This window comes from Anser brachyrhynchus (assembly GCF_964034855.1).
Source record: "Anser brachyrhynchus genome assembly, chromosome: 1".
Taxonomy (NCBI): Eukaryota; Metazoa; Chordata; class Aves; order Anseriformes; family Anatidae; genus Anser; species Anser brachyrhynchus.
In genome coordinates, this window is record NC_137694.1 from 99,102,779 (window position 1) to 99,128,139 (window position 25,361).

At 43.8% G+C, this 25,361-nt stretch overlaps 1 protein-coding gene across 3 annotated transcripts in view; it reads right to left on the reverse strand.

The window, feature by feature from the left end:
- Nucleotides 1-12,468, reverse strand: part of LSAMP (limbic system associated membrane protein) — a gene marked incomplete at its 5' end in the record, with an annotated part of 966,571 nt that extends 954,103 nt beyond the window's left edge. For 2 of the 3 annotated variants that reach the window (XR_013945403.1, XM_080577201.1), the window contains one exon: nt 12,032-12,456. Coding sequence is in view for 2 of the 3 variants with exons in the window: in XM_080577201.1 (XP_080433327.1) it covers nt 12,032-12,098 (67 nt within the window). Of the gene's footprint in view, nt 1-12,031 lie in introns of all 3 variants that reach the window. The other variant, XM_080577193.1, reaches the window with a different exon arrangement.
- Nucleotides 12,469-25,361: the final 12,893 nt, after the last annotated feature.

The following is a 25,361-nucleotide window of genomic DNA, read 5'->3' on the forward strand; positions in this document are numbered from 1 at the left end:
AAGGAGGTCATAACAGAAAAATCAGAAATTTCAGCACAGACAGCTCAAGTCTAGGAATATTCCTTGTCCTTGTTTCAGAGCCAGAGCCCAACTGCACTCGTGTTGTACTGAATCTGAGCTAACGAGCTCTCCCACTCTGCTAGGGAACACGGAGTAGAGATGTCATTACCAACAGCCACCTTGCACGTACTGAGGCTAATGCCAAGTCCAAGCTAAGAAACATCAATTTCCAGCCCATCTCAGCTGTCTCTACAGATTTTTCCGGGGCACTGCTCAGATGTGTTGCTGAGACCCTCGAGCTGGCCCCGCAGACTGGGAAAGATCCAGCAACACTTCCTAGTCTGGACTGCATACAACGCAAAATAGCGCTTGTTGCTTTCTTGCCCAGGAAACAGATTGCAATTTGCATAGTCCTGTACCTGAGCTAATAAACTATGATGAACTCTCTCTGGGTCTGCATCCGTGGCACAAGTAATCTTTAGTCCGGATAATCCCTATTATGTACCCTGGCTGTTTCACTCATGTTGCATTACCTTTTGCCTCTGGAAGTCCATGGTGCCAGCCAGCACAGTAACCACTACAAAACTCTAATAATTCAGGCTATTCTCTTTCCCCCAAAAAGTGGGAAACTGGGTAGTCAAAACCACCCATTTAGCTTTCACTATTTAGTTCCTGTTACAAGCAATATAAGAGCAAACAAGCTGGCTGATTTTCCTTCCATCAATCAATTTGATCGTCTCCTACCATCTTGTTCCCATCTCTACCTCCCTCACAAGTCCACCTCCCTCTGTCCCTGAGCCCTGGGGTGCCTCAGCTCCAGTGACATGCCAGGAGAGCTACAAGCTCAACCACAGTCAGCTTCTGAGCCTGGAGGGACTAGTTCACTACTCAGTTATACTGAAAAGATATGAGAGAGAAAGATGTGTCGTATGGTAGCACAAGAGGAAACCTGAAAAAGTCTAGCATATCTGATAGGACAAAGTTATGGCCACAGATACTGGGCTACCGTTTTATTGGGTGTCCAGCAGGCTGCCTTGGCCTACATATCAGAAGAAGAAGAAAAAAAAAAAAAAGAAACCATTTAAAGAAAGGAAGAAAAAAAGTCTTAGGAGTTAAGCAGTTAACACCCAGGATTTCACTTTTGTTAATATAGCAGAAGACTTCCTCATGAGTCTGTCTTGGGCCAGGATCTGTGCCACAGCAGGAATAATGCAAGGCAAGAAAGTAAAATGCTTTAAAGAATATGGTTCTTTGTCAGACTGAAAGTATTAGCTGTGATTCAGAAATTAATGACGGCATAAAAATCTATTAAGGCATCTAGACTGTCTCTCAAGGGACCTTTTCACGCTTGTAGTGCATGGATTATTCTCCAGGGTTCTGCCCAGCCAAGATGTCCCAAATGACAGCAATTCCACCACATTTCTTAACAAAGCTATTTTGCCACCTAATCTCTTTCTACCCATTAAGTATTTTCCACTCCTGCCATTTTTTTCCCTCTTCCCTCCTCCAAATTTTCTACTATGAGACACTTCAAGCTCTCAGTCCACACTAGACAATTCTTCACGCCTTCCCAGTAAGCCTAGATCATTAGCATAGCTCCTCTTTAGTCATTTAACCAAACAGCTATATATTTAGCTCTCACAAGCATTCCTCATAAGTCAGTCCCTCCAGCCCCTTAATCATTCTCGTTGCAATCCTCTGAATTCCCTCTAATTTTGTTTACATCTTTGTGGAATTGAAGTGCCCGGAACCAAGTGCTGTAAACAACAACAGCTTGTTATCTGGCTAGACTGCAATTCCAGTGATCGCAGCACGGGCCCCACACGTGCCATGCACACGCAGACACATACACAGGCTCACCCCGTGGTTCGGGCACAGCATCACTACAGGACACAAATCCCACACCACACACATTCCCTCCCCAGAGACATCAGCTGGGCCTCTTTCAGAGAAACCCAACTCCAAACAAAACTGAGGGAGATCAGCTCCACAGATTTTAAAGTTTGCTTGAAGGAGACTTCTTGTGAATTTTCTGCATTATTTTCTCCTCTTTTACAATTCCCAGCCTGTCCAGGAATGGTCACAAGCCAAACTGAACAAACGTACCCATTCTCCAACACAAGCACAAGCCATGACCTAAAATCCTTCTACATGATGCATACTGCTCCAATTCCAGCCCTTTCAGGCAGTGTCCATCAGAAAAGTGCTGCTCCTACTTTTGAGCCACTGACGCAAGCATGGCAACGGTGGTTTCCCTGAGCATTTTCCTCAGAAACTGCATCTGAACCTTGCCTGAGAGAGCCAGGACAACCACACTCTTTGCTGGCTGGATTGAAAACCAAGGAGTTATTAGCAGGAGGAATTCAGACCTAGCATGCCAGAGAAATAAACTGGGTGATACATCCATGAGGATGCTCTTTTAACTGTCTGCAGGCTCAAGACAGACACCAGCTAGTGACTACACTCTTGTTATATTTTCAAGTTTTTCATCACACCTATAAAGGCCACAATTTTCAGAACTTTTTTTGTTTTAGATGATAGTTGAGACTTTGATGTAATCTTATGACAGAAGATAACACATTGCAGAAAAGCCTTTAAGCACTTGTAACTTAATCTGTTCCTGAAACTTGAGTTGGAATTTGTCCAGCAAGACACCTTTTTTTTTTTCTTCCTCTTAGAAAAATGCCAATTCAGTGAGGCAGAAATATTATGCAAATCTGCTTGGTTTGCTTCAACAAATTTCTGGTGAACTTCAGGCAGGGTTCAAAAAGAAGCCTGACAAGGTTCCTGCCAGCTCTCAGAACATTTATGGGATAGCCAAGGCGTGCAGAAAAGATACCAGCTCTACCACAATTGCTCTTCTAGAGTAAGGTCCTCTCGAGCCTTCCCTTCACGTGTAACAATTTCAAAACCTCTTCTCACATAGGATGCCCAGACCTGCATTAACCTAAAAAATGGCACTCTAAGGATCTCTGCCATGTGGCAACAAAAGCAGGGGCTCGAAGTGTCCTGTCTCCACAGCACCTCTCACACTGTCATTACTCCTTCACTGCAGCTCAAGCAACACCTCAGGACCAAGGAGAGCTTGGGCTGTTTTATTTCACTTTTTTGTTGGTGTTGTTTTGGGCAGCAGGAAAAAAAAGAGACCAAAATTTCTTCAGATTGATCAGGGTGTGAGCAGAACCTGCAAGCAGAGGCCATAAGAGCTCCCTTGAAGCCTGAAATAAAGCCTGCAGCTACAAAGCTTTACACTGGGACAGAGCAAGGCCAGCTAGAATGGCCTTTTCTCCCTTTCCTCTGTGCACATAGACAAGAAGAGAAGAAATACAACTCTGTACTGATGACCTTAACTCTAGGTCCCTCTGGGGCAATGCCACAGCTCATTTACCTCATGCTGCAGCCTGAATTTGATTTTTTTTTTTGGTGATGTTGTTTTTAAACAGCCTGATCTGTTGCAGTTCTCTGGCTGCTGGAGGGTACACAAACCAGTCACCAGCAGGCACCTAGGATACACGGAAACAGATAAGGGGGTCTGTGCCCTCATGTCAGCTCTCTCGCTGTTACCCACCTTACCTGCCTTAGTAGGCCTAGGCTATGGGCAGCTCTTACACCACTTCAGCTACTTCAAGATTTATTTATTTAAAAAACACTGAGAAATTACTGTTGGTATAAGCTCTAACACAGCTCCAGCACAAAAGCTCTTGTGTACAAATCACTTCCCCCTCACACAGAATACCTAGAACAAGTACAGAACATTTCATAGTGGCATGCCTGCGTATAGGTCTATCCTGCTAACTTTTACTCAGCTAGCTAGACCTGACACTTGACAAGATACAGCTATACTGGACAAAATTCTTGCTATTGATGCAGTTGAACTTGCAGGGCTCTGATTGTAGGTACAGCTAAAGTGCATAATTGCTGGTTTGCTGGTTCAGGTTGCATTCAACCAAGGAATCTTTAGCTCAGACAGTGCAAGATAGCACAGCTACATAAGAAAGGTTGGCTAAGCCACGCTGTACCATTTTTGAATATGTCAGTCTAATTAAAATTGTGTAGTCTGCATGTGCAAGAAAGTCTCCTTTCATCCTCTTCCTTCTGTTCTCAGAAAGTCTCCCATGAAAGTGCAGGAGTCAAGCATGTCCTCTCTACCCTGTATTTCATGCACAGGTAACTGAAGCATGACTAAATTACTGCCTTACATTGAGGCCATCAGAAAGACGAGGAGGGGTAGCCAAGCCTCAGCAACAATTCTGTTTCACTGCAACAATCTCTTGCCATGTCAAGATAGGATGCAAATCTGCTGTGAATAATGGTTACTCCAAAACCATATACAGCTACACAGATATCCCTATCAATAATCATGCTGCATTCACCTACTGAACTAACATTTCATAACACCTTCCTTGCACAAAACACAACTCTGAACCACATTTGTTAACACAGCACAAACATCTTTACCATGCAACTTATGCATTTTCTGTCACAGGCACAAAAATCACAACCACCCACCATCATTTTGTTTCTCACATGCATCTTCTTAAGAGCTGTAGTAGATATATTGAAAGGCCTCTGATCAGAGCTTCACATACAGACCTTATATATAGGCATGAATAAAATTGGATGTTGTAATGTAAGTGATCCCATGGTGCAACAAAATAGCTTTACAAGGCAAACATATAGGTATTCATACAAGTAGATGGAGCCACAAAGGCACAAGTCTAAACACATTTACACATCAAAAACTCCACAGATGTCCCTTGAAAAAATCCTTCCTTCCTGCAGGCAAAAACCTCCTTTGTCAGGCACTCAAATGTATATCCACATGGTCAGCTTCACCAACACCCATGCGAGTGGAAGTCAGGCGATGCAGTGCACTGGCCAGGCCAGTGGACAGAGAAACCCTTGCCCTCACTCATGATATAACTTTGGGTCAACTGCTAAGGGCCAAGCACATCCAGGCTCCACGTAGATGCAGCAGCAAGAGAGCACATAGGCGAATATTAATAGTTATTGTCCCAGCATGTTGTAAGGATTAATTGGTTTCAGCCTGCAACTGGCCATCAATATAAGTGCTAAGGAGCAGAGGGGAGGGAGCTGTGATTACCCACTTACATTGCATACTCATATCCCAGTGGCTGCGTGCTGTAATGCTATCGATTTCCTGGTTGGGAAACTCCACAGCCTTCCATTTGTCTCCTTACTTGCTCCCTCCCTCATCCCACTGCTCCTGTGCTGCCTGCCACACGATTCCCCCAGCAGCCAAGAACACATCACCAGAAAAGGGAGAGGCCGTCTCTCTTTGTGGGAGCACTCTGCCAAACCTCAAAGAAATGAGGAAACATGCATCCGTTAGGTAGCACAGAGGCAGACCCCAGGGAAAGGAGCAGGTTTCAAGAATAAGCCATCTTCAAAAGAGGTTCTGTGGTATGCTTTATATAACCTAGGAACCACAAAAGCCCTGTCTGTGAGCCCACAGATCCAATTATATTCCCCCTTGCTTTAAGCTAAGACCCTTCCTCTGAAGCCTACCTTCTCATGCTAACACCTTTTTCTTAAAAAGAAACAAAGAAAAACAGCCCACAAACAAAAAAACTGCCTTAACTCAATATGTAAATCCTTGCGTTGCTCCCCAAACCATCTTCTCCCAGAAATACCATTCAGCAAAGTCCAGCACCCCTGCAGCTGCAAACCAGAGCATATCATATTCTGTACTTATGAGTGAGCAGTAAGCAAATCTAACGTAAAGGGTCTTTTCCCCCTCAGTGAGTAGTCACAGGATTTTCCTGTGGACTTCAACACAGCAATATGGTCAGTAAGACATTTCATTGTGAGGGTCTGCACACCTTAGCCAGGAAGAATACTCCTTTAGCTCAGAGAATTCAAAGCCCCTGCCATTCCCTTTCCTTCCATACTGATGAGCAGTGCAATGCTCCCCCTCTGGCAGGCATCCTGCTGGAGGGAGCTCATAGGGAAATGCCTCAGCTTCCAGGTCATTCGGCAACAGCCATGACCCCAGTCCCACGGTCCTCCTGCTCACAGCCCTCTGAGCACCACAGTGCAAGAACATAGCACAGAATCAAGCCTGAATTTATCCATTTAAAAAAAAAAAAAAATCTCCCACTTGTTCCTGTAAGAATCACTAATTCCCAGCATTTCTTCTTCCTTTCCATGCTACCTACAGGAATATTTGTCCTTCCCTGACACCAGGAGAGGGCTTTGTCTCACATGCTCACCCACACAAATCTTCATCTTGCCCTTATCTATTCCTTATCACAGTGGAACAAGATTGTCTGTGCTGTGCATGGTATTTTTCATTTTACCCCAGACAAAAATGACAGCAGGAAGAGCACATCAACTGTCAAAGCCATTGCTGACTGGCTGTGAACAACACAAAGCTATGGCACACAGTTCTTTAAGGAAAAAGGATATTGTAGAGGCAAAATTCATGCTCCCTATAGGGGTCACAGGCAGCAAAGCTCCGCATCCTCCCAGCAGCTGCATGTGAAGGAAACCATCTTTTGCAAAGCACATGTCTACATATTCAAACGTACACATGGAGGACTTTCCCCAGACTCTTCTGTGATGCCTTTGTCTGGTCGTACAACAAATTTCACTCAGTCATGAGAATAAGTCCTTTAGCAGCCTCAGCTGATCCTCTTTCACCAGAAAGCCCATCAGATATTCAGATCTGCCCAGGAAAGGCAGCTTCCCTTTCACTCACTCATAATCAGCTTTTGTCATCCATTTTCACATTACAACACATGGGTCAGTAGGCAGTGCTCCAGCACTGCCTCCAGTCCCCTGCCTGCCTCACCAGCCCCTTGAGGTCCCTACACAGAGCACCCAGCAGCTGCTGCAGCTCACCATGGGCTACATCACACGTGGACCCATGCATTAATTTTGCTGCTATAACCCATTACCTACGCAAATTTGTCTTGCACAGAGTGAAACTGTTGAGTGAAGGGTACAGTCCCCACAAACAAAGCAAGGAGCACCTAAAGGCTTACGGGAGGCACACAAGAAGGAAGGGAGCTTCTAAAGCGTTGGCTCTGCCATCAACATAGGATGGCAGCTGCCATATTGCTCACCTGGCTAGAAGAGGGATGTAATGCTTTTGGGACAAAAAGAAGGTGCAAAGAGTGACTCTCAGAGGACTTATCCCCTCCTGAGACCACTCATGCATTGGTACTCACAGTCTAGAGAGAAGCTTCCACAAACACAGGGACTAAGGCATTTATAGCAAGGTTAGCATAACCCTCACAAGAAAGGAGATCTCAAAGACTAAAAGATTAAGCAATTTTCTGATTATCATAATAAAAAGTATGTAGAATAACGCTTAGATTTATAATACACAATGGGTCCTTACTGGTGTGGTAAGTGTTGACTCAAATGGTCTGCAAGTATTGGGATAGGACTAGAAGAAACACTTGGGATATCCTTTTAATGCTCCCTCGTTGCAGATAAAGAGCCTTCTCTGCTTCTTCCCTGTCTTAAACCTACAAGAAGTGTTCCCCCCCCCCCTTTTTTTTTTAAAGTATTGAACCTTTTCATCATTTAAAGGAATGCAAGGCAGCTGAGTGAATCGTTTCCTCATCGATACAGTCCAGCACATGAGAGCTTCCCCTACCTCAGTTGACAGAGAGAGTTGGAAACAGATAGGAAGGAAAGTATATTCAAGAGAGCTGGTAAGGACTTTTCTCTCCAGTCAGCAATGTCTGAACATTATCCATCCGCATCACAATCACCACACACTGTTACACACACTACAACATCACTCTTCGCACACACATACTCTCCTGCTCCTCCTCTCCCTGTTCTCCTCATCCATTACACATTATCAGCACAGAAACACTTGGTTACATGCTTCCATCCATACAGATCGCACAAACCTTGTGCATTAACAAACTCATCCTTTTTCACACCCGCATTACCCACTAACGTTATAAAGCATGAGAGTTTACAGATAACATTTGTATTGCATACCAACCTAAGGCATCCTATTCCACTTACCCAAATGCTTCTGTGATTTCTCTCAGACTCATTCCCCATTTATGAATACCCTTGAGCAGCTAAAAAAAATACATCATAAATAAATGCTGCCAGTACTACGCAGGCCAATTCCGCATGTCCTTTCTGAAAGCATCTACTTCAATAAATTGGCTGCATAGGTATTTTAATGATTAAAAAAACTAAACAAACAGTCTCATGCAATTAAACAATGAAATAGGGTTACAGGGAAGATTTGTTAAAATAAGCTTTTTTTAAAAGTAAATTGCAGATTTGAAACAGCTGTTATTTTTTCAATGGAAAGTTTGTTTAAAAGGATTTTCAATGTAAAGCAATGCTGTAGAAAATGTATAATTTGTCAGGGCATTCATATATATATTTTTTTAAATAAAAAAACTCAGTGGGGAATTCAGCATAACTTTTCATATTGGCAGCTAAGCTAATTTAGAGTAATAAGAGGTAAAAATGAAATCACCAATAAAATATTCTTCTGAATGATCAAAAATACAATTTTTGATAGATCCAGATCATTTTATTCTCCTCCTCACCCTCATTTAACCTTTTTTTTTTTTTTTCAGGGGGGTGGTGGTGTTGAAAAAAAATCAGCTTTTGATTTCAATTCAGGAGTCTGATCCTTATCAGAAGCTATGAGGCACACCAAGACAAATCCATTCAGGGGAAAAGCTACATTACGCCACTAGAAATCCCACCCACCAGCATCCCTGGGGTGTGCAGGTACATTTAGTCCTGCAGCCCCCCCAGGGCAGCAAGGCTGGTGCACCCCGCAGGAGGAACACCCGGCCCGCCTCCAAGCCACCTGCCTCAACCACGACTGGAGGTGCAGCAGCAGGGAAACGCACGAAGCCTGAAGCAAATAATTAAAGAAAAATAATGATCAGTATAAAAAAAAGATGTGCCGTGCAGGAATCAGAGCCTCTAGCCTATGGGGAAGGGGGCAAAGCCTGTCTCTGCCAAAGCCCCCGTGCCCAGGCAGGCAAGGGGCAGGCGACCCACTGCACGTCCCCTGGCAGAAGTGTTGGAGGCTGCCTGCCTCGGTCTCTTGGCACAGCAGAGCCTGTGGGTCTCCTGCCAGCCTCCACTGTGCTGCCTCCACCCCCCATCGCTTGCTATTCAGCCTCAGCCTGGCAGCACCAGCCTCATCCCTCTTCACCCCCCTCTGTGTGGTGGCTTTGGGAGAGCAGCAGACGACCAGGAGCTCCTTCTGCATTCACTGGTACACCCCCAAGTGGACAGCGAGGAGAAGGGGGGAGAGGAGGCACGGGCAAGTTTTGGGTAGCTCGCAGGCTCGGCTGCCTGGCTCTGGAGGGACACAACTGGAAGCGGTCCGACGGGGGTCACAGCCTGTCACAAACACGACTGCAGTTTTCTGGGGTAAGGGCTCCACAGAGCTGTGCTCAGCAGGGTTACAGAAAGGTTCAAGGCTTGTTACCACAGATTTCAAATAAGCGCACCCCCCACCCCCTTTTTTATTTAAAGAGAGAAAAGCACGACAACAACCAAAGGGGAAAAAACAAAACCACACACACAGAAGGGGCACGATACTTTCCCACTCCCTTTTAACTCCTTCAAATGTCTTTGGGCTTGCTTGTGATGTGCTCTGCTCCTCCCGTGCAGCCTCAATATTCTGGCTTCGCCACCCTCTCCCCCGCCCCCAGATGTGGGAAAGGAAGATACTGCTGGCTATGGAACCACCCAGCAGTGGACCAGGGCTGGGTTATACCACATCTGAAGTTTGGGAGCAGTACAAAAAGCAGCTCCAGGTTTGCAATTCCCCCATCCCCCCTTCCTGTTTCAACACCCAGAGAGGGCAACTGCCTTGCCTCTGCCTTCCCAGAGGGTACCTGTTAAAGCAGTCCTCAGAGGACCTTCCTCAATGCCTTCAAAAATCAGAAAAGATGCAGCTGATAGAACTGTGGCAATAGTAACTCACTAGAACAGAAGGTAAGGGTAATACAGCACCCGGGCCTTTCATAAGCTGCAGATATTAGGAAGGATTAAAACAGCTCCTGGTTGTGCTAGAATCAGGATGCTCTAGTCACAGCTCGGGGAAGGCTTCTGACTTGGAAACACTGTGTGGAGCAAGCACCAACGATGACAGACCAGGAAACAAGCATCAAAGACGGGGCAATGTTCAGAGTCGATGCTACTTGCCCATCTTCCTTGAGAGGTCTGTGCCTGTTCTTCCAGAGCAGAGGGAAGTTCACATCGAGCTACTCAACTTCACTGCTGACACTAGCTATTTATGTTACACAAGTACTGGTCTCTTCTCCCCCTGCGTGCATCCCGTGTGCTGAAGAAATCCTCCTACCCTGTCAGAAGCAGCCCCTTCACAGGGGAAGTCAGCTGGAAGGTGCAGGTGCCAGATTCACCACCCAGATTCAGAGAATGCAAGTTTGAGAGAAAATATGCAACAGTGAAAAAGCATGCGTATGCAACACAGAGACGGATGAAGGGAAATCGCGTGAAAAGGAGCGCTCAGTAAATGTGAGAAAGAGGGAGAAAATGAGGGATTTTGCAGCGAGCGCACACAATAGTGACAGGTAAATGTGAGGCTGCAACAGAAAGCATGTGCATGACAGGGAGCGTGCCTGTACGAGGATTTGCTTAGTGGACACAAAACAGAAGAGGACAGTGCGTGTGAAACTGTGTGTAAAAGTAGGAGCAAAAGGGCAGTGCAGATGCTGTGACTGGACACATCTCCGTGCACTACAGCATACACAAGAGTGTGAAAGGTAAAGACAGTCACAGTGAGATACCCCTAAGTGTGCAAGATACTGTGAATGCAAGACCGTGCAAGACGGAAGGCCAGATAGGTGGATATACAAATAAAGAACACATGTGCCATGTATGTGTACATGCATGTGCGCTTGCAAGACCAGTGCAGCATGACAGGCACGGGATTTTATGTTGCAAGCAACCACCAAAGCCAGCGTGCAGGATGGAAAGAGGGCATAAGAAAAGGCTAAAGGGAGGGAGGGAAGGAAGGAGAGGAAGAGCGAACGTGAGCAAGAGAGAAGCAGACTGGCACTCCAGGAACTGCATGTGCTAGGGAGCTAGAGCTGTTATGTGCCAGCGCGAGTTTATTTATCTTCCATGCTATATTCATGAGTATGTATGTACATATATAGGACCACTGCTATGTGTGAGTGAGCATGGATCATGTACAAGCTGTGATTTGCAGGGCTATGATTATATGTGCATGTGTGATGTGTATTTATACATACAGCACGGGATGCATTAACCCTTAACTCCTGTTTACAGAAAGCATCTCAAAAACAGCTAGCATGTCTGTCATCACTTCAAACTAAATTCTGTACTCACACTTGGCTCTTAAAGCAAGAAACCCAGCTGGCAATTCTCCACTGAACAAAACCCCATACCCAACAAATTTCCTTCTCCTATCTTTTCCTCTTTCGTTCTTTTTTTTTTTTTTCCCCCCCATTGTGGAGCGGAAGGACATAGTGTTTTTGCAAAGAGGCATAGAGGCTCCTCCAACCTTCTCCCTCCCCCAGCAAAACCAAAATAAAATAAAATAAAACAAAACAGAAATAAAAAGAAAAAAAAAAAGAAACTTAAAACTGATCTCCTCAGGAAGGTGAGGAATCCAGGAGCATCAGTACTTGTGATCCAAAGTGCTGAGTGGCTGTAGATGGAAGGGATACCCACATTCACCCACCCCTCTCTCCTTTGCAAATCTTCCCATACACCCCCCCCCAAAAAAAAAAAAAAAAATCTCCCCCTCTGCAAAAGCACGAATACAGCAGCAAAGTCAGTCACATGCAGTGCCCTCTAACCATAGGATTCACCAACAGAGATCTCTCCTTGGCTTATTTCCTGAGGGGGGGAAGGTTTAAGGGGGAGGTGGGGGTGGGGGGGGTGTCGAAAATAGAGGGATCTAAATAGCTCCAGCTTCCAGCTCCATGTTTCCATCCATCCTCAGTCCATCAGCCTCAATTCAAGAGAAGGGGGTTGACGAGGTGGCACGAAAGAACTCATCACATACCTTGCAAGGAGAAGAGGGACAAGAAGAATCCCAGCACCCAGATACTGTGCAGCCAGTAGGTCCTCATGCTTCTCTCTCACTCGTTCTGCTTCCTCTGCCTTTTTCTCCGTCTCTTGGCTTCTCTCTGCTCTCTCAATTTCTTTTTTTTTTTTCTTCCTCTTCCCCTCTCAAATAAAATGGGATTTGTGTCTCCCTTCAGTCCCCCTGGGCTCTGCTCTACCAGCTCTGACAATCCAGTCGCAGAGAAAGCTGACCCGTGGTGGCCAGATTCCCAAATAGCCTCGCACTCTCCCCTTCAAGTGCTGGAAGAAGGGGGGGCCAGGTTAGATGCTCGCCGTAGCCTGCGCTGGCTGTAAACACAGAATCTCTCTGTCTCTCTCCTGCAGCTCCAACTAAATGCGACTGTACTTAAACAAGCAATGCCTTATAGGACAGTGCTCTGAGCAGAAAAGATCCCACCTCTGCCACCTAGTGTTGCAAGCCTGCTCATTTATTTTATTTTTATATATATATATATAAATATATACGCTATGCTATAGAAATATGGCTCTCTCATTCCTCTGAAAACGTATCTCTTGGATCAAAAAAGTCTGTGAGCCATGCTGGGCTCAGGAGTCCCTAAGGCTTCAGCTGACATGGGGAAGTTATTCAGCAAAGGAGGAGCGCGTCCTTCATCGCCATGACGAGGAACGCAGCGGGGCAGGTTTGATTTCTCAGCAGAGTTCTGCCTGACAAATCCTGAAGCAAGGGTCTTTTCTGATGCTGGTGTCACTGCTGGGCAGTATGCAAGGGCCAGAGGGAGATTCAGACGCACTGATTGTAATTACAGAACTGCCAAGGCCTCCAGGAAAAATAGCAAGCATCAGGCTGCATTAATCTTCACTGGATCTCCCATGACTTCTGTGCGATTTCAGAGGGACCAGAAGAAATCACTCTGTGTAGGAAATCCAGCTTGCAAAGCCACCATTTGCTCACAGAAGGTTTCTCCTGTTACTCGTCTCCTTTTAAACACAGGTTCCTCCTACCGTACACAAGATGAACTTTTTTTTCCCAAGGAGTAATTAGCTCCTGTAGTTTCATTGCCCCCGAAATCATTGCTTCTGGTGAGAGGAACAGCAGTAATGAAGTACTACTTAACATTCACACAGGGCTTTTCATCAGTCACTCTCCAGGCTTTTCACAAAAGAAGGTGCCCTTTTGCAGATGGGGACAGAGAGACAGCGCGACTACGCAACCTTTGAGAAGTCACTGCAAGGTGGTAGTCCAGGCGGGCTGGCCACACAATCTGGCAGCCCCTCCATGGGCCATGTTGCCCCCTCACCACAGTTGCTATAGCAGCCTGTAAAGATGCCACTACTAGAAGATAATTTCCAATTTACACATCACAGATGCAGCTTTGCCACCCGCAGATGAGCCCCTTGAAGGGTGAAAGGTCAGGCAAAAGCCACTGGGCAAAATATCCTTCTACACGCATGGTCACCAAGGCCTACTGAAGGGTCTTCAGAGGCTTGCACAAAACCTGGGGAAGCCTCAGGTAATGAAGGGCCTGCAGGTGGAGAGCAAGAGAGGTTGATGGCAATGTTATGGTGTTGGGTCCTCACCGTTGGTCGTGAGTTGACAACAACTCAAGGGAGGAAAATACCATCAGGCGTAATAAGCAGTTTCATCTGCTCTGGCTAAAAATCCAGTCTGTCCTATGTCTTCTGTGATTCATTAGCAAATCTTTAAGAAATTCCACTCTGCAAATACAGCCAGAGCTGGTGCTGCAGACAGAAAGTCTCCCTGAGATTCCCACCAGGACACGAAGGTGACCATGCATTCATAGGAAAGGCGTGTGGGGGATTCTTGCCACTAAAGACGAAATGCCGCTCCAGAAATATTTCTTTTTAGTCTACTTTTAAACAAGCTGTTCCGCAAAAAGAAAGCAGAAAGCCTGCCTTCCCGTGGCCAGATCCCATCGTATCCCTATGACATCCCCTGCAGCAAAAAGAAACCGCTTGCTGTGGGTAGTCCAGAAACATGTGCTTGTTTCCTAGTGGACCAAAATGCACACTGCAACACAAAACACAGATACCATTTGGACTGGCTGGCTGCTGCCAGGTTATTGCTGCCTTCATTATTCATGCCTTTCCCCCTGTGAACAGAGTGAGGCATTGCCTAATCACCATAGTTTCCATAATTAAGAAACATACAGGTGCAAAGTTTCTTTCCAGACTTTCACCTTCTTTTAAATGTGGTTGAGATTGGCTGGGAGGAACAACAACACATGTACAAACAGATTGACATGTACTATCGTATGCTTCATTTCCCAAGGAAACCAAACTAAAATATTAGAGTGGATTAAAATCAACTCCAGCAAGCTGGGGAACATGCTTTTTCATGATTTCCCTTTTAAATGGCTTTCATTCTCTGATATCAACAAATTATTGTATGAAAGAAGGCACATGCAAGAAAAATCAACTTGTCCCATGAGATCTCATAGGAATTTGTTGTGCCCAAATCAAAAACGTACAAACTGATTGTCATCACTTAAGCGTTGCTGCAGGAATCCCCACCAAGGTGTAGCACATGGACTCGCTAGGCCAGCACCTTAATACCACACCAGTTCCACTGATCATCCTCAATACCCAACATCTACATCTGATACATAAAGCTGATTATACAGCTTTATATCCATCTGTGCTCTTTCACAATCTCCCCAGCACCATGCATGTTTTCATGCTATCAAACAGGTATCCCAACATCCTACCTAGACACATTCACATACGTAACACCATCTCTCTCCTATCACACACACAATCCTACAGGACACCACAACCTTACCACCTTCAGCATTATGCAAACATTTAAAGTCTACTTTCCCTACAGTCTTCCAATTACAGCTCCATGCATGATCCCATGATCTACACCTTTCAGCTGCATAGCTATGTCATACCTTGGATATGAACATCCCATGGCCTGTTGGGTCCAGTCCTCTTTCGAGTCTTTGAGCTAAACATAATAGCAACATTGAAATACATAATAGTAATATCAAAATAAGATCTGCTCCAGACCATAATTGCACAGGGATGAAACTTGGGCGAGACAATGCTGAACCCAGCATTGTTCTCATTTTGAAAGGACAGCAGTAGTTAAAAAGTATGGAGAGAAGATTCAAAGGAAGCAGCACTCTTTCAATAACAGCATCTTACACTTCTCCGGAGAAGCCAATATAACTGAGAAGAGAAGCGGCTGCTTCTTACGGTCTATTCAACATCATCCTAACCTTCAAAAACATTCAGGACTGGGGTTTGGCTCCCTTACTCATGCTGAGTCATACCAGCAGGGTTACTCAGGACATTAGGCTACTAAATATGAGCTGGAGTATCAGATTCTGTGGGCTGAAATTCTCTGGGATTGGTCTAGAGCCAAAGGTGAGTCTGCTGTTTGTGTGGCCAAATCCCTCAGCTACCTACAGACTGTGAGAGCAAAAACAGACACAAGAACTACACTCAACTCTCCCTAAATAGATAAACCAAAATCTTTTTTTAAATTGTTCTTTCTCCCTTTCTTTTTGAATTACCGCAGTTCTTTCACTTACCCCGAATTCAAAAGTCAGATGAGCCATAGACATATTAGCTATTGAAGAGCATATCTATAACCCCATTTAGAGAAGGAAAAAAGAGGTTGGGTTCTGACAGCTCTGATGATTGAAAGATGGCTACTTTTAATGCATAGTAAAAGTATTTCATTAAGGCTGAGTGGATGCATTTAGATGCACTGTACATGGATGCTTCTCCATTTTATAATAAATAAATGTGCTTTGTGCTATTAACTGTTTAAGCACTCACACTTTCATTTCTATTTCAAATTCACTTTTGTCCCTTTGTGCAATATCAATATTAACTTGATTGCGCAGCACACATATATTTTCTTTTCAGTTTTCATACTGAACCTACCACAAAACAATTGTCAAGCAGGCAAGCTGAAGTTTATAGAGGAACTTACAACTTTTCCATTAGAATTTTTTTCAAATTACTGTTATTTAACTGTGCAAATATCACGTTGCATTAGCAAAAGGCTGTGTTATTTTTTATTTTTATTTTTTTTTTACATTTAATAGAAGTAGTATTGAAAACACAGTTGGCCATGCAAATTTTGCAAAGTTTACATAAGAGAATTAGCGGTCTTGAAATTCAAAGCTTGATAAAGTGAACATGAGACAAGAGCCATATATTACCCAGCAGTGTTTTTTTCCCCTGGATGTTTTAGTGTCCTGTCCTACATGTCTGTCTCTGACATACGTGTATTACTATTTATTTTGACTATTGTATCCATGGGTTTCACAGCATGTCTTTGGGACTAGTGCATCTATGATGAATAGCACATTTTATTGTGATTTAGAAGAATGTTGTGGCGTGTGCTGCTTGTGATCTTGGGAAAGGGAGTGGAAGGAGATGTTCTCTCAGCAAGAAATAGTCATTTGTCATGTGGCTCTATGTAACCCACCACTGTCCAAGGTCAAGGACTGCACAGTGTCCAGAAACGTGAATTCTTATAGAGGGGATGTACAGTGCATCAGGACCATGATAAATAGTCTCACATCTGTTTAGGCTCCTTTATGTAGGCTAAGAAAACAGCATTCATGCTTCCCATTCACCTACAGTCTGATATTCAGGAAGAGACAACTCTGCTCAAACCCTAATTCCCACCCTACTTGCCTTGCTGCCACTTCATATTCCTCATCTATATTCTCTCCAATTCTCAGTTTCTCTTTACATCTTACTGTTTCCCGTGCCATTCCACCTCTCTTCCTTTTTACCATCTTTCCATGAAACCCATCAAAGAAGGAAGAACGTCTTTTTGAGGCTTCTTCAAGGAAAGATTTTCTACCAGGTCTTCTACCAAACTAAAAGAAGTCTTTCCAAACAAATAAATGCCAGGCCCAGAATCCAAGGAAGGTAGTATTTAGTTATATAGCGACTCCATAGAGTAAAAATCCACAGAAATATCCAGCTAATGAGATTGCAGCAACACTCAAGAGGTGGTTGAAGGAGGGAAAAGATTAAAAGAATCCTTATTTAGTTTCAACAACTATGCGATGACACAACGCAGACGGAACTGAGAACCCTTGGAGACAAATGCATTACGTGAACTAGTGCAGCAAGAACCGCAGAGAGGGTTTCTTCAGCATTAGGCATACCATACCTACATCCTCTACAAGTTGGAGCACGTAAAGGGTACTTCACAAAAAGCATTTGGCAGCTGTGTACACACACATTGACATCGTCACGTAATTAGATATAAAATGAATGCAACAGCAGACACTATCAGCATGTCTACTGAGCTGCATCCATGGAACCAGTTTCTTCTTCAATGGGAGCCTCATCCAAGCTATCCTGAAAAAGCCTGAAACACAGCCACGCAGAACCCAACCTCTGGGGCACACATGCACATAAGAAGTCCTGCAGAAAGGGTCTCTGCTCTTTGAATATTTGCAAGATTTTGCTAGAAGTCTGTAAGTGTGAACAACAAGAAAAACAAAATTGGCTAGCACTCAAAAAAAAAAAAGCAGATTTTTTTTTCTTTTTTGAGTTGTTATGTTTTCTGTGAGAAAAAGAGTCAGCTCTTTCAAGCTGGGAAAGAAAGTAATAATTCTGGTCAGCCCTTAAGATCATCAGTAAATTCACAATCCAAAGGGACAGGTGTTTACACTACAAAACTCCTGCCACATACAGCATTAACTGGCCTTTGTAGAGGAATGAACAATCCCTCAAGGCTATAGAGCACCTTTCAAGACTGTTTTTGCAGCCCTCTGGTCCTTAAATCTCCCCCAAAGCTTGGCAACACAGAGCTTACCTCTGCCTGCGATTCAGGGCTTGTTTCTTCCAGCAGCACTACACCAAAGACGTTTTCTTGAAAAAGCACCCAGCTCCTCTTTCTCTACCCATAAGCAGCCTTTTGCCCCAGCTATAGCTTGTTGCTTTGCCACAGCTGAGGCTAAAGAAGCCTGCACCTGATAGGGAGGTGGTTCTGTGCTCTGCAGCCTGGCTTCCTAAGCAATGGTCTCACCAAGTCATGCATTGTGCTACCCAGGTGGTACTTCCACCTTTAAACTAAGGCTTGTCGACTTTGCTAGATATATTGTGGGCTATTTTTGATGTAGGATGACTGTACGTCTATACTCCCCTGTACGTGTCCTTTGTTCTTCAGGCAAAGCAGGAAAGAGAAATGTGGCCATTTGCCCGGTGTGCCTGTTGGACCAAGCTCTGTCCAATCTGCCTGACATGAGGAAGACCCAAGACTGCTGAGTGTCACTCAAACACGAGTCTCACTATCTGCAATGAGAGCTGACCTGCACATTTTTGGACAGCCTAACATTTCCTGGACAGAATAATGGGACAGTGGTGAACTCTCCACAGCCATTTTGTGTGCTGTGGAGTCCCCACTTGGCTGGCTGGAAGGCAGACAGAGCTTGGGCTGTGTGAGCATCCCCATTGCAAGAGTCTCCTTGCAGTGCTTCATAACATCTTGAAATTACAAACTCCCAGGCTGATATTTTTCAGACCTAGTCTCTTACCCAAGGATGGATTTTTATTATTTTGTTTTTATTTTTGAAAGCTTGAGCAAGCAAGGGTTTGGTTGTTTAAGATACTTGGGACTGGGGGAGTGCTTTATGATTAGTGGAAGAAACAATTTGTGCCTTTTCTTAACAGTTCCAGTGCTGAAATTACTGTGGATAGAGAGCTGAAAGGCAAATAATGTGAGGCAAGGTTTGTAGGAAGAGGCAATATCTTTTATTAAACTAAAGAATATAGCTGAAAAAACCAAACCAAACCTAAACAGCTTTCCAGGTATATGGGCTTGCACACCCGAAAGTGTATAGTTATACATAGTTATAGCAATATAAAGCCAAATAAATGATAGTCCTTCTCTGTAAAAATCTGCGTTCATTTATGTCTTTAGCCATCAGAACAACAATATCACTGCATCTTGGAAATAAAGTTAAGCCTGTGGTGGTGAGGACAACATTACCCAGAGGAACAGAAAACTTACGAGCATGGTTGCATTAAGCTGGACTTCATTTGGCCAAACCACAGGTCCTGGAAAATATTATATGAGTTGTGTGGCATGAAAACACTTGGTTTTCAGTACAATGCAGAGTAATTTCTGTGTAGGCAGGGCTCCACACGTTTCTATGCATCACTGAAGACCTGCTCTCAAGCCCAATAAAAACAGTTGAAAAACTCACCGAACTCAGTGGCCACTGATTTGGTCCCTTCAACAGTGAAATCTTAAGACAGCCCTTTCCCTTACTTGCTCTGTATTGTGTATACAAATATATTCTCCAGTGCTATTTATTGGTTGTGTTTTAGAGGTGTACACAGAGTCCTCAATGAGACCAGGTCCTGTTGTTCTAGATGCTATACAGAAGGACGGTGAGGAATGATTTCAAACCATTGATACCAGGTGCTAAGACAGAAAAGGTGAACAAAGAATGAGAGAGGTGAAAGTAACAGGTGAAAATCATTTGCCAGCTGTTACTGGTGGAGAAAAGAGACCAGGTAGCTTGTGTAATAGGGACATTTTACCTCTACACAGACTGTGCCAAAAAACTCAGCATACTGACCAGAGAAGAGTCTGCAGCCTACCTACTATTTAAGAAAATTAGTCTGTGATGCAATTGCAGACTCTCATTTAATGGAAAACATGAGGAGACAGCCTTAAGTTTGCACTATACCTGACTTCTGCCAGCTTTTGCAATGTTCAGAGTTTCTGCCAGTAGCTTCTTTTTCAAAGCAAGATTTCTCTCCTGTTTCTATTTTATCAGATAGAGGATGATCAGGAGGTTAAAAAACACATTATTAGCATTAATGACTATTATTATTTATACCCCTGTACAAGCTGCACAAGCATAAGAGAAGAGACAGTCCATTTCCCCAAAGAGCTCACAAATCTTATTTATGATAAGGAATCACAGACCAAGTATCAACAGCAGGAGGGGAGAATAGGGCAGGAAGAGGGCAACCATATTAAGCACAAACCTCTTGTGTAGCTTGGGCAAGATACTGTCTCTTGGGACCTGCTTCCTCAGCCATAAAATATGGATACAGGGTTTTTCTCTACCACATCTTTCCAAGAAGGCAATAGTGGTCATGCCCTAGCACCTGGAGTCCTGACCTGAAAAAAGTGTTTCCATTTGTCCTACTCAGAAGTTCTAGGTTTTATGACTCTTGAGAGTTATGACACCTGCAGCAGCAGACAATGAATGGGTTTGCAAGAGAGCTCAGTGGGGTTCTGGGTGTGTTTCTCTTTGTCCTCCACTCCTCCCAGCAACACATTCATGTATGGCCCCAAGTCCAAGCCAGTAAAACACAGGTGGAAGCAGACAGAAGTCAAGAGTGACAAAGAAGATGTACAGATGCCATTGTATTACTCAACTGATTGTCGGATCTCTAGCACAGGGACTTTCTCCTCATTTGGAGGGCTTGCCTCATGAGAAGAGCAGGCACCAGCAGGGCCCTTGCCTGCCACCCATAAAATGAGACCTCTCTGTCACCCAAAGTGAGACTGACTCTTCCATGGGAGAAGCACCTTGCCCATGGAATTAGCACCCTGGGAATGCAAGGCGGACAGAGCCAGCAGCATGGCATTGCTGTGAGTGTGGGCACTGGCCAGACTCAGCAGGGCTGGGGCAGGCAGTGCACGACGGGAGAATCCCAAAGCCCTGCAGAGGTCACTGGAAGATATCAAGGAGGTTTCAGCTCATGACCCCTACAAAGAATCCAGAGAAAAAGGAAATGTGGGAGGCCTCCCTAAGCTCAGAACCAATTTGAAGCACAACCTTAGAGACCCCAAGCAAAGCCCAACATAGCAAGGTATTGGGGTTGGTTACTCGGATCCCTTTCCTTTTCTTTTGAAGTTATAGCCTGTTTTTTCATTCTTTCTATTTCCATCGTACAATTTTCTGTCACCAAGTTCCCCACTTATCTGCCACTTGTCTGGGCATCTGTCATCTAAATCTATACCTTCCTTGCCCCTGTCTTCACCAGCCTGACAGCTGAAGCTGCAGATGGCCTCTTTTTCCTCCCTTCCTCTACAAGACTATTTTCAGACAACGCCCCTGCAAAATGTAAAGGAGAAAGCCACAGAATAAGGGGCTGATACACTGCTGCCTTTGCTGAGATACCTGTGACCATAGAGACAAACCAAGCTGCCCAGGCAAGAGAGCAGAAGAAAAACTGACTATAACCTCTGAATATCTTCTAGCATCAGAAGACCTGTAACTGGTAGCAAGGCAAAGATGCCATAATACTCACATTTGTGCTTATACTAGGACATAACAACCCCCACATACTGATGTTGGACTGCAAAGTCTGTGTGTGTTACCTAGGATCTGGAGAACAAGAAAAAACTTGTAAGGTTCCTTTGCGCTCGGTATCTCCATTATAATCTCTATTATGTTGATTACAGCCCTAGTCTGGATCTTCTCTGTGAAAAACAACGCATTTTCATTTGCAAAAGATAGCTGCATAATGCTATCCAGGAGCTATCTATGAAGGGTCAGACTTCCCGATTCAGTCAATCTCTCTCTGGCAACGGAAAAGCATCTGGTAAGGAGCAAAAAGGGTATCTAAATCAGTTCCTGGTGTAACTCAGAGCAGCCTTTTCTCTTTTGTTAATTCAAGCTATGCACAACTGATACTGAAGCAGGGTCCAGCACAATGCAATTTCCAGATCTACTTTTCTGACAGTAGCATGATAAAGAATGTGCTTACTGTTAAGACTAGGAAAAGCAGCATGCTGGGAGCTGGAGAGGATACACAGTTTAAACTAAAGCTGTGCCTGCACTGCTTCGAAGCTGGTCTTGGGACCAAAGACCATGCACCACATTTACATCCTGTCCCTGTGGCTGCCATTCAGAGAGTGAACTGGATGCCTGCATAAACATGCTTGTTGACCCAGCGACTCACCAGGCGTGTTCAGGCAAACAGAGTGCTGGGGACTCTGTAATATGCGGCTGGTCCACACACCTGAGCCTGCATTTATAAGCTTGCAGTCTGCACCAGAGAGAAGCTCGACCTTGCGGTAGCTTCAGTCTATCTAAACAGAGACTAAGAGTGTTGAATAAATTTAGGAGCTAACTCTGAACATCTCCACTATGACCTTCTTATGACTGTGACTGTTGACAGCATTGTGGCAACCATAGAGACCTTCTGCCTTTGGTAGCAAATCTCTTCTGATTAAGTTGAAGGAGGTTTTTTTTGCATTCTAAGGTTGGAAGAAGTACAAGCCAGTTGCTTTCCAAATAGCCCCAATGTATTTTTTCATTCATTTCTCAGCTGAAGCTGAGAACCACACACAGGCAAATACAAAGTCACTGTTCTTCTTTGCACTTGCCCTGAGCTCCGCTGGGGCTGCATAGCAGCAGTCTCACTTTTACAAGATACTTGCAAGACATAACCTCTCCACAATACATTGAAACAAGAGATTCTGCACTGAGAAGCAGAAGTTGTACAGAATAGATGCATGCTTATATACTTGCTGATTCCTTGCTCACTAAGAGCATTCTAGTGGTTTTCCAGGATACCCTTATCAGTGTGTTCTTTTTTTTCTATTTTAACCAACGTTTAAAGTTTGAGCCAAGCGTCCTTAATATCTGAACTTGATGCTTGTGTCAGAGAAACGACTTGAAACCTACTTTCTGGAATTTCTAGAATCTCATGGGATTTCCACATCAGAAGTAATACTTCTTTGAATGTTTTGCCCCAGCAGTACTGCAGTAAAATCATGTTTTACAAGTCAGTGGAAGTTGCACTTACTGCTGGATTGCCCTCCCTCTTTAGGATGCTAACCTCCAAGGTTACCTACAACTGCTAGTGAAATTAGTTCCCAAGTTTTGCTGGCTTTGTTGTCGGTGGGAAAAACTAGCACAAATGCTGTTCTTTTAGCAATAAAATTCTTCTATCAATGGAAGACAATGCTTGGAAAATAAATAGAACCACTGAGAAGCACATCTTAAGGATGTATTTCAGTGCTCTTTGCTGATATGGAGGTAGGTGATCTGAAGGAAATCTGTTGCACCATTATGTGCCTCTATTTCCACATTTGTAAAGTAACAAAGCAACTCATCCTTGATCTACAGGTGGCCAGAACTATATAAAAATTGGTTATTTCTGTCATTCTGATTGGAGTTCTTCATTTCTAGGTGGTAGAACCTCAGGTGCTACCCAGAAAAATGTAAAATGATTTCTCTTAGTGTTTGCTGAGAGGGTGCCTCCCCCTGCAACTAAGCTGCCTGTAGCTGTTGAGCTTGCACCTGGCACTCATTCATTCTCCACAAAGGAAAAAAAATCAGGGGGAGTTGTTGATTGAATAATACTAACATCTCATCTGACTCTGCTGTATGTATCTAATTGGTCTCCGCATCTTCACAGGACTGGTTAGGTGAAGGGTTTGAAATGGTTCTTGGAATAAACAACCCTAATCATTTCCTGGGACTCTGCATCACATTCCTTCTGATGGACACCTGACTAATGATGCCACGATGTAACGTCATGTCACTTCTGCGAGCATAACAGAGCCTTTCACCCATGAACAGGATATTTGCTAGAAGAGGATGAATTTAAGGGGTGGTACCCATTGCATTTTGTGAGCTTGTGACATGTTTGATGTGCTTGTCTTTTGCCTTAATTGTAGCAAACAACAATAGCAAACAGACAAATAGCTGTCTTATCCAGCACAGATAGAGATGCTGTGCTTCAGTCCCTTGAGGAGATCAAAAATTAACTGTGTCATATCTTGGGGAGAGAGGGTGTTTTTATTTTCTCCCAGATTTAAAAAAAAAAAAAAAAAAAAAAAAAGATGGCAACTTTATGGAGATTCATAAACCTCTGTAAGATTGGGTGTTTTGTAAGGAGACCTGTAAAACTGAAGACTAAAAAGGAGGAAGGAATAGGAGAGGAGCATATAAAGTAATTGTCTAATGTACGTCTTTAATGAACTAAAACATATCCTCCCCACAAAGAGCTCATAAGGGAAAAAACAGGATCCCTCATATACACCTTCAATCTAACACTGAATTATCTGTGGCAATTGGACCCGCAGCTTCAACTGAGAGGGTCTTATAATAAGGAGAAGATATTGTAAAACTACTGTATGCAAAACCACCCAATTAATTCAAGAGCATCATTGTTATTTCATTTATATAGCACCATAGGGGTATGCAATGCTTTACAGACGATTAGGGGCTATAAAAGTTTAGAGAAAAGATGAAGCAGAATGCAAGGAGCTGGCAACCAACTGGAGTATAAGCCCTGACTAAAAGCTCTTACCATGGTGTTTATGGTTTGTTTGCTTGTGGTGGTGGGTTTTTTCTTTGTTTTAAGGTTCAAGGAGTGTTTTTTGGCACTAATCCCCTTTTACAGGGAGGGAGAGACCATTTAACATGATTGTTGGGCCATTTCCAAGGATGCAAAGTTAGAAAACATGCTCATTAAAACAGGTCTGAAGAAACAAAATACAAACATGCACAACAAGGAGCAGGGAGATAGATGTGAGTCAAACTCTAAATTATTTCCTGAGAGTTCAACGCAAACTGGCAGAGTAAATAGAGACTGCCTATGCCCACAACTGTCTGGCTGAGGCTCCAATTAGGTGGGTGTTGTGCTCCTAGGTTGAGAAATACATGCATAAGGCATAGCCTGTCCCTTGTATTTGCAGCTCCAGGTTACTCTTGGATACTCAGCTGTTTTTCAGCTGGCACTGGAACAGCAAAGGCCAGAAAGCAGCATTCCACCAGCTACAAAGCATGTGACTCAAGCTTCCAGATAGAGATCCTGTTAATGGGATCTGGATGGGCTTTTGTACTGCAGCACTAAAATATTTTAGGAACAGCTGGACCTTAAATCTACCCAGAAGCTGTACAATGAGAACACAGCATCTTTCTCAAAAACACGTACTTCTCTCATAACAGCGTATGACACGGGTGCTCTGTAAATGGCACTAAGCCAGGATTTTAACAGTTTTACTGTATCGGTTGTGATCTCAAAGTACGTAGGTCTTTAAAGTTTTGGAGTTTTAATAAGACATGGGAAAGGTGTGTTGTTTTTTTTTAAGCAGGAAATGTCTTTGACAAAGCTGTTGATTTTTTTCCTCCCCCTGATGCTTCCCATCTACCACTTTTATCAAAATGGTCATCAAAATATTTTAAACAGAGTAAAAATCAAGAAGTACTAGAAATCTAGTTTTTTTTGTTGTTGTTGTTAAGTAGAAAATTATAAACCAGTAAACATTTTTTGTTAAAAGCCTTGACTGCAAAATGTTGTAATTTTTTCTTAGGGTGGAGATG